Raw genomic sequence first — 16900 nt, forward strand, 5'->3', positions numbered from 1 at the left:
TTGATTCTCTTGGCTTTTTTTTAAACATTAGTAAAATAAATATTTATATTCATTTTTATACTGTTTAAGTTTGCAATGTAGTTATTTATTACAAAAATTAAACATTTTAAACCTAAAGGCATTGTGCTGTTTTTATCGTTATAATAAACTAACTCAAGGGCGGTGTCATTATTACTGATGCGAGTCACCTTAGCCTGCTCTTTTGGCGCCAAGGGCCTCGGATGCTGATTGGCTACCTGTCACTTTTTATACCCCCTTCTTCCTGTCACCGGTTGTCAGTCCGTCTGCAAACTTCAGCTTACGCTAGGCAAGCTTTTGGACTCTGACTCTCTCCTGTTCTGATTCCTGTCTGTTTTCCAGCTCCGACCCTTTTTCTGACCCCCACCACGATTTTTGCTCCCCCGTCCCGGCAACTGATCTGTTTTTTCCGCTCTCGACACCGCCAACGCTCGCCATGGAAATACCACTTCCGCATCCAAGCAACCTGCTCCCTGCGACCAGCAATCTACGGATTGTGTGTACTATCCTTTCCCTTCTTCCCAATAAAACTAAGAGAAACGCACACAAGTGGGTCCTTTCTCCGTTCTGATCTTGACAGGCGGAAAAGTTAATTTATTCACTGATCACAATGAGTTTTGGTATCGGATCGGTTTGGATCGATACTAACAAGTATTTACTTGGCTCGGATTGATACCACAATTCCCAGGATCGCTCACCCCTAACAGGTACCATAAAACCGAAATTCATGGGCAAAGCTCGGCAAAAACATTAGAAGAAAAACGATGCGGTTTCTATCTATCTATCTACCTTGGTCATATCCCTCAAGAAGGGTGACCGACAGCAAGACAAACACATACAATAACAAAGAAAATAAAAGGGGAAAAAAATGGCAAAAAAACACACACAAATATTTATAGACCATGGCCAACTCAATTGCCCAAACATCCAAACAAGTTAGGCACCTCGTCACCTAAGTTGGTCATGCTTTCGTCCCTCCAGATGAAATGGGACACCAGAAAGCGGCCATGTCACTCGGGTCAGAGTGACACAACACACCCTTTTGTTCAACAGCAGGGCCCGACAGCTTTCACTGGTTTACCCCTGCCGCATCATACGGGTGCCCAGCCCATCCTTAAGAACACGTCCACAATCCCACTATCCTTTCACAACACCTCTCCACTCCTTTCTATCACCAACAAGAGCTCTAGCTTCCATTATATTTAGACCTCTTTCCTGCAGTGCACTCATAACACCATCCATCCACGTCAATCGCGGCCATCCTCTTGATCTCCTTCCATTGACTTCTGCTCAGTAGATCCTCTTCAACATTCGCTCCTCATCCATCCTCTCCATGTGTCCAAACCAACCGAGTACTCTCTTATCAACACGCTTGCTCCGTTCCACGACTACTCCAGTTCTTTCTCTCACAATTTCATTTCTCAATCTATCCAATCTTGTCACTCCTAACATAGTCCTCAAACACTTCATCTCAAAAACATTCAATTTCCTTCTTAAATCTGCATTCAGGCTCCAAGTCTCTGCACCATACAACACAGTCGGCACAATCACACTCTCATACGGTCCCCTCTTAACATCTATACTCATACCCTTGTTGTTCATCACTCTCCTCAGAGCACCCAAAACCTTGCTTCCTTGATTCAATCTGTGCAATACCTCGCACTCCATTCCACCAACTGCAGCCACATCACAACCCAAGTACCTAAAGCTTTCAACTTCTTCCAGCACCTGTTCATGCAACCTGATTTCTAATGTCTTGCCCACTCCATCACGTGAACACTTCATCACCTTACACTTCCCAATATTGACACATAACTTACGCCTATCACATACTCTTCCAAACTCCGTTACCAATCTTCTCAATGTTTCTTCAGGTTTTGAGTTTTTCCTTGCCTGCATGTTGGTTTAAGATCAGGCAATGTGTAATTGTGATCCTGTGCAGTCCTTTGAGACATTTTTGTGATTAAGGACTATAAAAATAAATGTGACTTAAATAGACTCTTCCTTTTAGTACACGTTTTCGGTCGCACGGCACGATACAGAGACTTTTAGTGGTCAGATAACACACACTGCCCCTTTAAAAATATTTTACAAGACAAACGTGTTTTAAAAAATAACTTGAAAAAGTTTGAACGCTACAGTCAAGGATCCAAAGAGTTTCTCCTATTTCCCTCTCTTTTTCAGTGTATTTCATCTTTTATGACATTTTGAAGTTCAACTCATTGAATGGGGGTTAGACGTGTGCGCGCTCCGGATCGGCAACGCGCATTTTCATTTTTCCAGCGGTAAAGAGGACAGGACGGAGTTCTTTATGTGAGCGGGAGGAAGGAAACACGTAGGAGGACCAGGGCGCTCAATTGCAACAAGAGTTGTCCCCGTTAAAATGTCATCTGAATCCACAGCGGGTGGTCTTTTGTCCAAATGAGTATTTATCCTGAAACGGCGAAAGAAGTACAAGGTCTGTGGGTCACTCTACTTGGATAGGACCGCCGAGCAACTTTTAACCGAGATGCAGGGGCTCTCGGCGCCTGGTAAGTTATCACACTTTAAACAAGATTTTTGGATTAAACGTCTTGATTCTGGTTCTTCCTTCAGCTTCTGTTTCACGTCCCGAAATGTTTATTGGGGGGGGGGGGGGGGGGGAAGGGACGGAAAAGGGGGATGTTGGTGTTGTTGTTGCCAGCTGTCAATGGGACAGCTGCGGGCTTTTATCGTTTCTAAGTCGGCCCGATGTTGTTACACAATGAGAAAATAAATCGATATGCAACTCCTTAGTTTTGAGCTCAGACAGGAATGGCGTTCTTAACCTGGAATTTCATAGCCGAATACACAGAAAGTGTGTCACAAAGCGGAGAGGTCAGCACTTCCGTTCCAAATGTAGGATCGTCCTAGTGGGGTTGTCACTTGGGTTATCCATTCAAACTATGAGTGAATGTGTGGGGAATGTTCGCTGTAGTAGTCAAGTTTGCTTCAAAATTAAACGTTATTTGTTAAAAGGGCAGTGTGTAATATTTGACCACAAGGTATCGCTGTTTTGTGTAGTGAAATCTAAAACGAGTGCTACAAACTCATGGGCGTAACCAGCCTGTTATTGGGAGTGCTAAAGAGCCTCCAAATTCAACTCAAGCATTTTTAGAACGATTTTCCTTAATAAGATACAGTATAGGTTTAAATATGTTGTTGAAAACCTGATTAAAAACCAAAAGGAAAACAAAACAAAAATGTGAACAACAAGGCGTCGGAAATACTCCACTTCATTTGATTCCTCCACTCTGCAACCCTCCCTGCTCCAGTTTCGCTCGGCTAGTGTCACTTGTGGCATTGCGGCAGAGTCTGTGGAGGCCCCGGTGTACTATTGTGAGAGTATGTTATACAATGCCACTGTATAACATACTGCATGTCTCTTCTTCTTCTTCTGTATGTGTATGTGTGTAAATGGTAAATGGTCTGCATTTATATAGCGCTTTTCAAGTCAAGACCTCCCAAAGCGCTTTACAATGTGCTTCACACTTACCCATTCACACACACACACACACACTCACACACCAATAGGGATTCAGCTGACTATTTTTGCACCAAATGCATATTGCACAAACCCTACGATACCAAACTGTATGTAACATCCTATATGCCGACATTCTTGGTAAATTTTGTGTGAATTATAACTATAACCTTATCCTCCTTGTTTTATAACTGTATCTTCTCTGTTACTTTATCTTCTAGTTTTTTTTTTACCTCACTGTGAATGTGTGAAACTGGAGTGTCATGCCCAATTTTGTTGTCACAATATGTTAACCCATTTTGTAACAATGACAGTAAAGGTATATTCTATTCTATTCTATTCTATTCTATTCTTTTCTATTATATTCAATTCTATGCAAGGCACCTACCTGCTTATTTGGGGCAGTAGGGATTCAGTGTCTTGCCCAAGGACACTTCGACATTTACTCAATTTAAAATAAATGAGTAAAAACTGGGCATCGTGTGGTAACAGTGTTGAATGAACCATAATCACTTTAAGTGAAAAAAATAATACCTAGCCAGACACACAAGGTGCTCAGCATCACCAAATCTTATTAACCTAAAATTGGCTCTGCTACAAAACACGGGAAATAAAACAAACTCAAACACTCAAAGTGACCAAATGTCACCATTTTGTTCTAATGTTTTTGCTAAGCTTTTCACAAGGTTTTTGGGGGTAGCCGTAGAAGCAAGATGTCGGACAATTACGTCAACTTCCTTTAGGTGAGCCTCATGTTATGTTAGATAAGGACCTAATTCTTGCCCTATACGTATTTAAAGGTGTAAATATTTTCTCTGAGTTTAACGAGCCCTTATGCTTTATCTTCCACTGCGTCGATCTGCTTTTATCTTACTTTATCAGAGCTGTTGTTTTTTATTAGGCACTTCCATCCTTTTGGGCATTGACACAAATCGTGCAGTTTTATTTGAATGTAAACTCAGGGAATCATCCTTGGAGGTTTAAAAGGTGTTTCTGGAGCTTACATGCATTTTCTCTGGCTTTTAGGACTTTTCATATAATTACTTATTCTTCTTAAGTGTGAATAACAGTGTACAGTAGTTATTGTTTTGCATCCATTGTTTGTTTGACGAGCAGCCAAGGTGTAAACTTACCTTTCACTAACTAGTATAATGGGACAGCTCAAGCTCACCCGCTGTGAACTTTTTCAGTAGAAGCTCTGTCCAAAGGAAACAGTTCAATGGAAGTTGCTCACATGCTTAAAAATGCTGTTTAGTTTATTATATTCTCTGCAGTCTCCACTTTTTGCAACAGTGTGAGAGTTCAATTCATATCCTTTATTTCTTGTTGGTTATTGTTGTGTGCATGTGTTTTTTTTTTTTTTACTGTAGTTTCCTTCAACTTCATATTCAGACGTACAAAAGCAGTTTCTTTAACTGAGATAAAGCGAGCCAGCTTTTACTATATTGTGGATTTGGACGATTAGCTAGTACTGGACTCTGGCTACTGAGCGTACTGTAGCATGATAGAGCAACATCAAATTCATTGCTCCAATATTCCTTTCCAGCTTTATTTCATGGCTATTTATATTGATCTTGAACAGAAAAAGGATTCATAGAGATGAATATTAAAGCAGCAGTGTGTAATATTGACCACTAGATGGCACTGTTGTCTAATGCGAACGAAAACCTGCGCCAAGATCACAGCATCGCAGCAAGTTCCCAGACAAACATGGCGGCGACCTTAGTTAAGGATTTGTAAAAGAAATGAACATTTTTCAACCTACGATTTTCTTTTATAAGAATTAACATTGGTATGATAGTTCAGGTCTTTTTGCCGACTTTTCAAACATTTTTTTAACTGAATGAAAGTCTTTTGAACCACTAGGAGGCACAATATTACACACTGTCCCTTTAAGTAAATTGCAATACATCTTTCATCGTATACTTCTCTGCTATGTACACGGCTCATACAAATTGTATATACACTAAAGGGAAAGCACTACCACATGGTGGATATTATTAATCTTATATGCCTCAGTATTGGAGTTTTACCCAACCAAGACTTTTTGTTCTTAATTTTGTAACTTGTCTCTGTCACTGCCTGTGTTTACTTTAACTCATTTTGGGTACTTAAGTTGAAGACTCACCATCTACATATCTGCTATTGCAAATATCTTGTACTGTCTAGTTTCAAGAGTGTCTGTATCTGAGAATCTGGAACCAGGACTGTCTCCAACGTCGTCATCAGCTCTGTTTATACAGTGCAGTTTTGGTTCTCTAGCCGCAGCAAAATGCTCTACTATGGATATCTTGGCTCACTGTTTGAGTTATTTATTATTAACAAATGCTACGAGAGTCAGTCTTTGTTTAACCAAGCCAATGTAAACATTTTCTTTCTTTGTGAAATAAACACTGAGCGAGAGGAAAATGAATAGGACAGTGGGAATATTGTTTTCCCTGATTCCCATTTTTTGTTTTTTAAGACTTGCACTTTCTAAGTCCTTAGTCTATCGTTGCTAGATGATGCCACATTTTACCGGGAAACTTGTATTAAAGGGGATTAGGGAAAACAAATCTTTAATATAAACCCAGAGGAAGGATACACGTCTCATGCTTTCTTTTGATGTTGCGGTTGTACAAATGCACTTCACTTGGAAAAGTGGATTGGTCAGACATAAGGCTGTCACTAACTGTTTTTTTAATGTAACCAACCATCAATCTAGTATGGATATAACTATAATAGTGATATTGTGATATTTGAATTGAAAAAAAAAACACATTCATTCACTAGCTGTGCAAGGCTGGCTCTTATTTAATTTAAGGTGCTCCACAGACTCGATTATAGCTAACATTGACTCCATAAGATTTTTCCCAATTCAAGCAATGAACAGGTGATTTCAAAGTCTTTGTCACCTAACTCATATCTTTTGGTTATGTCTTTAACTTATTGAATTTATTTTGGGTGCACTTCTGATATTTTTGGAAAACACATCAATCTATCTTCGCACAAAGCCACCTTTGGCAGGTACCATGATGATCTTTCGACAACTGTTATTCAGGATGAAGTTTTAGTCTTTGCTTCTTTGATAGCCCGTAAGAGGAGATTACTTTGTTTAAGGCCTTTGAAACACCTGCCTTTAAGACATGGCCACACGATATAGCCTCTCTCTAAATCATTTTCTTACAATGAAAGGAGTAGCCCTCCAATTTCATTTTAATTATGTATAATGACAATAAAGACTATTTATTCAACTGCAATTCTGCTTTTATGTGTAGATCTATAGCTATTTTGTTACAATCGTATACTCTCAGTCTCTAAGGACATCATATCGAGGTGTCACTTTGTTTAAGTTCTCACCAAAAACAAAACAACCACAGAAATGCACTTTATATATAAAATCGAAAATCGCATCAAAATTGCAATGCAGGTCTGAAAAATCGCAATCAGTTTTCTTTTCCTGAATCGTGCAGCCCTACCACCAATCATATTCTCACTAAAAGTAATAAACATATGAAAAAACATGAATTGACATCTTGATCATAATGAGATCCATTGTGGGAGTATTCGAATACAAATTCTTGTCTGAGTGATAGTGACTTCATCAGCGCATGCCATACACATAGCTCATGCATAAACAGATGAAGGCCATAGATGAGTGTTTTTAAGATAAAAAATCAATCAGTAGTTAAAGTATGCATAAGCTGAAACCAGACATTATTACTCAACAGTTGACAGAGAGTTAGTTACCCAAGGTGAGTAGCAATACCATTAATAATTGAAAAACAAAAGAAGGCAGAAAAGTTCATAGTAGCAAAAGTCTCTTTCAAAAGTGTGACTGAAGAAGGTCTTACACTTTCATTAGTTTTTTAGCCACGTGTCCTCATGAGGATCTCTTGGGTGCTGCAGGCCATCCCAACTGAAATCCAGGGACACCTTGGACTTGTTTGATTTTACTAACAACTATTCACATGCTCACTCATACCTGGGGACAATATGGTCTAGCTCTTTGACCTGCTGTGCTTGTTTTTGGGATAGAGAAGATAAACCCAAGCATGGGGAAAATCAGTAGCTGGAGTCGAACCCAGGTCTTCTGAACTGTGAGGCAAACATACTAACCAGTTTTCCAATGTGCTACTGCCCTCCAGATTGATTGTTATTTGTATAAACGCATTAACTTTTTCAGTCTTGCAGGTTTTTGACTTTTCTGCTCTCTAACAGATCAGATTTAAACTACGGGAACAGGAATTGGAAAAGCGTAAAATTCATTATGATTATTAAATTTTAAATTAATGTTAATTTAATGAAGCTGTACGGAATTTGGAACTTTCTTACTCTCTGCGGCTATCTCGTGGCTCGTGTCATCATTGCAGCTTTAGTCAGCTAGTTCATGATGTGCATGCAAATATATGCATTTGTTAAACACACTCAAATGAACCTTCCTTTTTTCCTATCTTTCTTGGGATCTGGTTACAGTTTGGACTCTACTTGAAGCAGGCCATTTCTTATTTCCACAATCTTCATGTTATACTTATAAATCGATTAAAAAAAAAATTCACTCGCAAGGACGAGCATAAATCACTTTCCCCAACCATTCCTCATTTATAATGTATTCCGCCTTGAACAGCTTTACTATAAGATAAAAGCAGATTTGTGCGGTAGAAATTAATGCATAAGAGCTTTTTGAACTCAGTTGGGGTTATTAAAACATACCTTATAGAGAAAATATTTAACTTTCACTTTTTTAACAAACCCAAACGACGCACCTCACCTTTAAATATGCCATTATCAATTTAAAAGACTCCCTTTATTTCATTTCTAATAGTATTCCATTTGTCACAAGTCAAGTCTTTTTCAATTGTGTGATACTTAGACGCGAGTTGGAATAGGATGAAACAGAATTGTCTTCATTGTTAGTGATTACACCGTAGTTCACATTGTTTATGAGATTAGATGTGGAACTCCATAATCAACATGATCTAAAAGACTCAAGAGAACCTATGCAGCTTCCAGCAAGCAAGCTAGCATTTTTTCCAACACAATTTTTCCATTTTGTCCCTAGTGGGAGTTGAGCTGTGACTGTCACGGGTGAGCAGCTGTACTCTCACCTGTTAGTCCAATGGTCCCGTATTGGATGGAATTGACAAACTGCTTTGCCCTTCAGGGTTTATCTAAATTACTGAGGGACAGTATTGGAATATATGTTAGACAGTGGACCTAAACTGCTGTGCTGCAGTTTGGCTTGAAACATTATTCCTCCACCCTCTGGCAGGTTCATTGAGCCTGAAATAAGTGTAGAGCAATGACAAGCTGAACCGCTTTCCTTTCTGTGCTTTGCTATCTCTTTCCCCCAAGCGTAACATTCATCTTCTTCTACAATATATTGCCAACATTTGCTATTTTGTAATGTGCTTTGCAGGTTTTTCAGTTGAGTTCTATTCCTTCACTAAATCAGTTAGAGGGCAAAACCATTTGCAGTGATCCTTTGCTAAAATGATGGTTACCATTCACGGTTTCGCTACTTCACAGATTTGCATCATGCATTTGGTTCTGCATTCTGATTGGCTAAACAGTCCCAATGAAAGCTTGCTCCCATAAAAAGGTTTTGTTCCTTGATATTAATGCATTGTCACCATACATTGTTAATTATATTATTACTATTAATAAAGGTGGGGTGTGTCATTTGAAGTGCCCGTAAAAAGTTGAAAGTAAAATATTTTCTCTATTACGTATTTGTTAACAATGCCCATCTGAGGTCAAAGAGCCCTTATGCTTAATTTACCATTGTGCCTATCTGCTTTATTCTTACTTTTATCAGCCCTGTTCGGGGAGGAAAAAAACCCCAAAAAGATGAAAAAAGGGTTTATTTGAGCACGCCTAAGAAATGCACGCAAATCGTGTCTTACTTTGCCACCATCTCCTGGCTCAAAGTCATAAATGCAGGCTCAAGTTTTCAAATCCCACACCCCACCTTTAATCTTCTTCATGATGCTGCAAAAGGGATCAATAAAGTAAATTTGCAACCCAAGTGTGGCAGTGAGATTGGACAAATTATATCTGGCAAAATATTTGAATGACTGAAAATGAATCTGAACGACTGAAAAGTCAGTTATTAAGGCGCAAGAACCACATTCCCAAACTTAAAGCACTTAAAAATGAAAAAAAAATGCATCTTTTGATTTCAGCAAGACGATGTGACCAATCAATATAAAGATTTGAACACAATTCTAATTCACCCTTCATAAAATTAAATGGCAGACTTGCAGAACAGATTAAAAGACATTTGTATGCTCCTTCTCAAAAAAATCATATGACTTGCATATAAATAAGTTGATATTTCAAATGCTGGGTACTTGTAATTTCATTTAAATGAGGTCATTGTACGTTTCTATTCAGATGCTTAATGATATCACCGCATAACACAAGACTGTGGTCATGTACTGTACTATTGCTTCTCGTGAGCACAACAGGCAGTCACTCGTGAACTCTGTGCATGGCTGGACACACACACAAACGCACAATGTAGCACTATCACTCCCGTCCGTCACAATGTATGACTGAGACGGCATGAGTCACTTTTTGCATCCATTCAGAAGCTTGAGGCTCTTTCTCCGCTCGCCTGAGTGTCACATTGATTTTCCTAACAACATTCATGCGTGGATGCTGCTGTACCTATTGCGAGCGTGTATATGGTAAAGGATCTTACACTTCGATGGCCTACTGATCTGATTTGACATTTTTCTTAATCCCACGATTGAGCTAAACTTGATCTGAGGCTCTTGACTCAATTCTATATATCGTAAAAGTGTGATTAGTGCTGCTTAAGCGGTAGATGTTGTGACTCTACCTTTGCTCACTGTTCAGCAATCATGAATGAATTGCTGGTTTTATGACAAACATACTTTTATTGACCTGGTTAGGTGTGTGGAAAATATTTATTTATACATTCTAAAATTCAATAAAAACAAACTGATTTCTTTTAATTACAGTATGTATTGATAGGGTCTCAATCCTTCCGTCTACCTCAGATATGTACAGGGAAAAATTGGTATGAGTATTCAATTTTAAATGTATTTGTGAATCAGTAGATCAATACTTGTTTATTAGTAAACCATTTCATCAAAATGGTTTGAAAACACTGAAAATGAAAGAAAAGTAATACAGCATGTCCCATTAAAGTCATACATTTCAGAATATATATTAAAAGTTTTGAAATGCGATGGGGCCAGATCAGATGTGTTTATTTCCCCATGTCAATTGATCATTGTAGCAAAACACAATTTTTTTTCCTGACTAAATGTACCCAATGGTCATATATAAAACAGCAAATACAGAAAAATGTATCCTCAATAATTATGATTTATAAATATGGGGCACAGTACACGTTCATGTAACGCTAAGTTGTTTTATGAAAAATATCTGTTTATATGAGAGTATATGAGAAGACACTGGTGACAAGAGTAACACCGATTGTGGGAGTTGCCACTTAGGCTCTTATATAAAATGAGAGAATCCAAAACAATGAATACTGTACTCTATTTTGGTGGGAGCATTTTTGCTAATTACCTGTATGCTCGTTCTTACAGCTCTTAACTGTTGTCTGTGCTCTCTCCACTTTTGTTCTATCTGCTCCTTTTCACTGAAATGCTGAAATGGCAACGAGAAGCAAAAATATATAAATAAAAGGGAAATCTAGTTGGCAAGCTATCCGATCATGCTCTTTTATGAGTTCTATGCATGCACAGAAGTGCTGCAGTTTCGTTTGTGCCTATGTAAAACCAACCGTTCAACTGGGACAGGATGGTGTTGTCCAACAATATTCAATCTTGTGTAAATGCGCCATCTATTGGGAAAACTTCGCCATTTCTGTAAAAGGATGAGAAAACTTATTATTGTTAGCACATAGTTTGCATGATGTTTTTACTAGTTTTGTTCTACGGACTGGGATAAAAAGCCTGGCTGTAGTTTGCCCATGTCTGGCTAAGATAGTTGAACTGAACATATTATGTTGGCTGTGAATCTGGTCTTGAAGGTACAGTGTGTATTATCTAACCCCTAGGTATCGCTGTATGGTGTGGTGCAATCGAAAAACGATTGCTAAATAGCACAAGGAAGAATACAAACTACAAAGTGACCAAAACTAAATATTTTACTTTTCATTTTCAAGATGATGGACATATATGTCAATTCCAATTTGTTGAGGCTCAGGGTATGTAAAATAAACAAGTATCTCGACTTATGACTCTACCAAAATGCATTTCAGTATGATAGTTCATGTATTTTCTAGATTGAGGGTCTTTCTCTGCTCGCCTGAGTGTCACTTTTCATTTTTTTACCACTAAGTGGTGCTAAATCTGCCTCTTTAAGAATTGTTTAAATCATTTACATTATTACATTATATTTGTTTGCAATGTAATGTGACAAATGCTAGCCGTTTATCACAACATACATGGTGAAAAATAGTTGAATGGTCAGTTCAGCAAAATAGATGGCATAAGTAAAAGCTATATGGATGCCCTTTGACGTGAATAGTGTAGCAAAAATGGGTGGTCAATAAATTATTTTAACCCAAACTTTATTGACTAATTAAATTAAAGAGTCAAGTTTAGTTTTTTTTAAACTCGTCTTGAGTTTTTGGAGCACCAAATTTGTTTTTTAAGATAATTATATCAGGGAAAAGAAATAAAAAACAGTTTCAGTCTCATAATTTGAAGATTTGTCGACATAGCAGTTTTTAAGTAAATTCTTCTTTTACTGTTTTTATGATAGTTCAAAACTGCCCTTTACTTCATGTCAGATAGCTAGCATCTTTCTAACTGAAGTGCCAGGTGTGAGGTGTCCCAGGTCCCGGTTACGGTCTGGCCCGCCCCTTGGGCTGCAGCCACAACGATGACCTTTCATGTGCACATGGAAGATAACGCCCCACCAACCCAAATTAACCCAGTATCTGCCAGAAACCTAAATCAATGTAATTGAATTTAACAAAATATTCAATTCACATGTTTTGACATTGTTTGATCATTGTCTGAGATTGCAACAGGCATATTATTATAAGTTCTGCTCGTGTGTGGAGACAGCTTAAGTTGTCCATGCATTGCAGATGGAGGCGGAGAAAGGAGAGAAAAAGAGGGAGAGAAAGGTTGAAGCCAAAGGGGGGAAGAACAGAAATTTCCCAAAATTCAGTCCTCTACAATAATGCAAAGTGTCATCTGCCCAATGCATCCTCAATTGTAACATCAGATCCTTGTTAAAGTCCAAACTGAACTTAACCAGATAGCACATGTAATTCTGGTGCGTGCGGTCCTTTGAGACTTTTAGCAATGAAGGGCTAAATGAAATGATCTGCATTTATATAACGCTTTTCAAGTCAATGACTTCCCAAAGCGCTTTACAGTGTGCTTCACATTTCCCAATTGCGGCCTTGTATTGCAGACATGTAAGAAGTTAACCTGCTTATTGGGGGTATTAGGAGTTCAGTGTCTTACCCAAGGACACTTCGACATGTAACACGGACAAGCCGGGATTCCAACTGGGATCCCTTGATCCCAAGACGAGCGCTCTACCTCCTGAGCTACTGATGTGACTTGACTGTACCAGGTCAGCACAAGTTTGTATCGAAAGGCAAACAGGCCTGTTGGGCAGGTTCTTGACTTACTGGTAAACCTACAGTTGTGACAGGTGTGTTTTTAGCTGTGTTGCACAATAAAAGCCGTGCACATTTAAAATATTGTTGGTACTCTAACATTGGCAGTTGGCTCGGCATCAGGATTTTTTCCTAATGAAGAATGATGCCCTCCAGTCATGGTCTGTCATGGGATAATGATGATCCCTTAAATGTCTGTTGGCTGATATTTACAGTTTCACATTTTTCGTTTGTTTAAATTAGATTTACTAGAGGTCTACAGAAATTCAAACAAACACAGTTTAAGTTGGCAATTATCGTCAATTCTTTCAGTTTCATTTGTTATTATTTCATGTGAGATTTATCTTCTCATTAAATATTCACCAATGTTTTTTTTCTTATACCATTGATTTTTTTTTACGTTAATTATAAATCCAATTTATTAGGTAAGTACCAAAATTAGGTACATTTCTCTTGTAGTTTTCATTAACCCACACCTGTGTTATTCATTTATATTAATTTACTTTGGCTGTATCAATCACTTAAAATATACTATATTAGACTTAAACGGCTTTGTCCTTACTCCAGTAGTTAATTTGTGCTTCGGAAAATAATGAATACATGGTACCCCTAGTATGTGAGCAAAGGTTGTGACAGTGAATGTCCAATATTACAATTTTTTTGCCCCTTTTTTCCATTATCGTGACATATCGTTCCTCAGTTATTGAGCTGAGGCTGCAGTATTAAAGAGCGATTTTGAGTGTCATTTGATATTTCAACTTAAGTGGCAGCACCCGCAGAACATTGACTGGTGAGAAGGCCAAATAGTTTGAGCGCTTGAGAAGAGACATGTCTGGTTGGAGGATTTTTTGCCCAGAGAAGCACAATGTGTTTATATTGGTGGTGTCTTGGCTTTTCGAAGGGTCTCGCAGAAGCGTACACAGAAGGAGGAAGTGACCTACTTTTCCTAAATAGTACCAACTGTTGAAGATAGACCGTGTCACCCAATAAGACGCATTTGCCCATCTTTTGATTGAAAGTGCACATAAGTTGATCATTTAAGCTATTGGGGTTGAAATCTGTCTTGATGAAATGAATATGTCAGCTCACTACAAAAAATGTTTTGTGTCTTGTCATGGGACTAGGACGACACTATCTCTTCATTTCACATAGTTTGCATCGTTCCTCCAGCTGTCTGTGTGGCTTGAACCTTTCGCAGATGAGGGGGATTTTCCTGGGAAACTCATACGGAAAAAACCAGCCCTAATAGTAAAAGCATGTTCCTTTCCTATCCCTCTGCTTTTGTATGCATATGCATTGGTGCACACTTTTTTATGTGTGCAGAACCTATAAGAACACTTAAGGCATTGTGTTCTTCCTCTGATCATCGTAAGAGCCGTCTGTCTCTGAAAATGGACTTCCTATTTACATAGGGGTGGGGCCTTTGGGATTTGGGCCGTGGGGATTGATTGCCCAGGTCGAGGTCACTAGTAGGTAGCAGATGGCAAGTGGTTGTTTTCCTGGGCTTTTTCCCTTTAAACAATGAAATATGAATACACTTTCCGTTGTTGCATTCAAAGAACTTGGGCCATTAATCATCAGAGGTTTGTTCTTATCTGACAAACCATAATTATTCACATATTTTTTAATATTACAGAAAATATGCAGACTGGTTAGATGGCTCGGTAGCCTCGGTAAGGCCCCCGCTTTGAGACTGGGAGGTCGCTGGTTCAATCCTCGGCCGAGTCATACCTAAGACTTACAACATTGGTACTCATTGCCTCCCTTCTTGGCGCTCGGCATTAAGGGTTGGAATTGGGGGGTTTGGTCACCTAATGACTAAAAATGGCTGCGCCCTGTTTGGCTGCGGCTGCATTGGCTCGCTAGTTTAACTATACGGGTCAGGTGTATCGACATTTCGTTCTGTGTGCAATGTTACAAAGAATGACAATAAAAGTAAATTCTATTTTCCTTCTAATATGTTCCCTTACCGCGTTACGGCAACTTTGTGGTTGAAAACGTGATCTGGACCGTAAACAAGTCGAAAAGCCAGGAGCGGAGAGTAGATGTGGTCAAGATCAAAAACGGATCGTTATTTGGAGCGGGAGAACAGACGTGGTCGAGATCAAAACAGGTCGTAATTCGGGACAGGAGAGCAGACGTGGTCTACCTCAAAACAGATCGTAACGGGAGACTAACAGGGGCAGAATAAACAGGACAGGCGAAAAAGGGCTTGCCGTGTAAAAACAGAGATTCGCAGCCAGACCGACAAAAGGGGACTGACAGGACAGAGTTTAAATACTGACAAGGAGCCAATCCGTCAAGAAGCTGCAGCTGCCGCCGCACGGGCAGGGCCATTTGGGCGCCATGGCAACCGTGACACTTACAAGTCCGACCTTGTAAACCTAGCTTTCCTTCCTGTGTCCTATACTCTGTAATAGAGGTCCATTATGGTCTAGTTCCTGCAGTTTAAACTGTAGTAAAATTGTTTAAATAGATTTTCCTTGAATTAGGTATATATTTTTTTGTCGACAACCATTTTTTTAATCCAAGCTGATATTGTAGAACTATCTGTGACTCCAAGCCTTCACAATTGTTTTTTGCCAGGGCACACTGTTGTGCTGCGAGACCTTGTCTAGTGTTCTGCGGGAAATTGCAATATTGTATCTTTGAATAAAAGCATGCCATTGTTCAGTACTTTGACTTTCTTCCAGTGATCAGCCGAGTAACTGTAAATTTCATCATCAGCAGGCGACAGCAGGTTACTATTCTTGGTTTATTTTTGTTTACTAACTATCTCCCAATGAGATAGTACAGGGAAATATGATATTTTGTCTGATGAAGCTCTTTAAGATCGTGCTGTAATCATTTATTTTTATTTTACTATGTGCTATATCCATCCTTTATCCATCCATTATCTGCACCACTAATTCTCATTAGGGTCGCGGGGTTGCTGGAGCCCATCCTAGCTATCTCCGAGAAGTGGACAGTGGAAACCCTGAACTGGTTGCCAGCCAGCCCCAGGGCACACAACTCACTTGCCCATTTTCACCTAGGGACAATTTGGACCGGCCAATTAACCGTAAATGCATGTTTTGGCATGTGGGAGGAAACCGTAGTGCCCGGAGGAACCCCAGGCAAGCAAGGGGAGAACATGCAAACTCCACACAGGAAGGTTCGATCTCATGACCTCAGAACTGTGCTGCGGATGCGCTAAATACTCAGTCGCCGTGCTGCCCTATGTGGTATACTATTTCTCAATTTAATTATTAGTTATTTTTTGAGAAAAAAAAATAGATTATGATACAGTAAATCTTGAAAAACAAGTTAAAAATGTAGTAAGTTCTTTGGTTCAAAAAAGGTTGTGAAACACTGGCCCAGACCACCAGTAAACTTTATATATCACTGTAATTTAACTAAGAATATATGTAAATAAATGATTTCAGGCGAATTTGTTTTTGCACAGAATGTATTTTCTTGAGAGATAAACAGAAAGAAAAATTTAAATCAGAACCGGTTTCAAAATGAGGATGTTGATTTCCTACTTAATCACATTTTGCTTTGAATGTCTAAAATTCACGAAAGAGCCAGTAAAACAAAACCCTGCAAGATTGTATATGCGCACTGTTGGGTGGTTGGTTAGTCAGTTGGATCCCTTAACCACTAAGGGCCACCATTTCCTGTGGTGTGTCTTGGGCAAGTACAGCCTGGTGGCGCCCATCCCTCCCCGGGCTAACATATGTAACCTGGTCTCAAACCGGGAACCTTTTGCGTGATAG

The 16900-nt window shown here is 39.1% G+C and overlaps 1 protein-coding gene across 3 annotated transcripts in view; it reads left to right on the forward strand.

The window, feature by feature from the left end:
- The first annotated feature begins 2317 nt into the window (after positions 1-2317).
- fgd (faciogenital dysplasia) overlaps positions 2318-16900 on the forward strand; it is an 81420-nt gene continuing 66837 nt past the window's right edge. For all 3 annotated transcript variants that reach the window (XM_088330848.1, XM_088330849.1, XM_088330850.1), the window contains exon 1: positions 2318-2549. In XM_088330848.1, coding sequence (XP_088186974.1) covers positions 2528-2549 — 22 coding nt within the window. In that variant the 5' untranslated portion in view covers positions 2318-2527. The remainder of the gene's footprint in view (positions 2550-16900) is intronic.

Source organism: Urocampus carinirostris, chromosome 3 (assembly GCF_059441175.1).
Source record: "Urocampus carinirostris isolate Australia breed hairy pipefish chromosome 3, RoL_Ucar_1.0, whole genome shotgun sequence".
Taxonomy (NCBI): Eukaryota; Metazoa; Chordata; class Actinopteri; order Syngnathiformes; family Syngnathidae; genus Urocampus; species Urocampus carinirostris.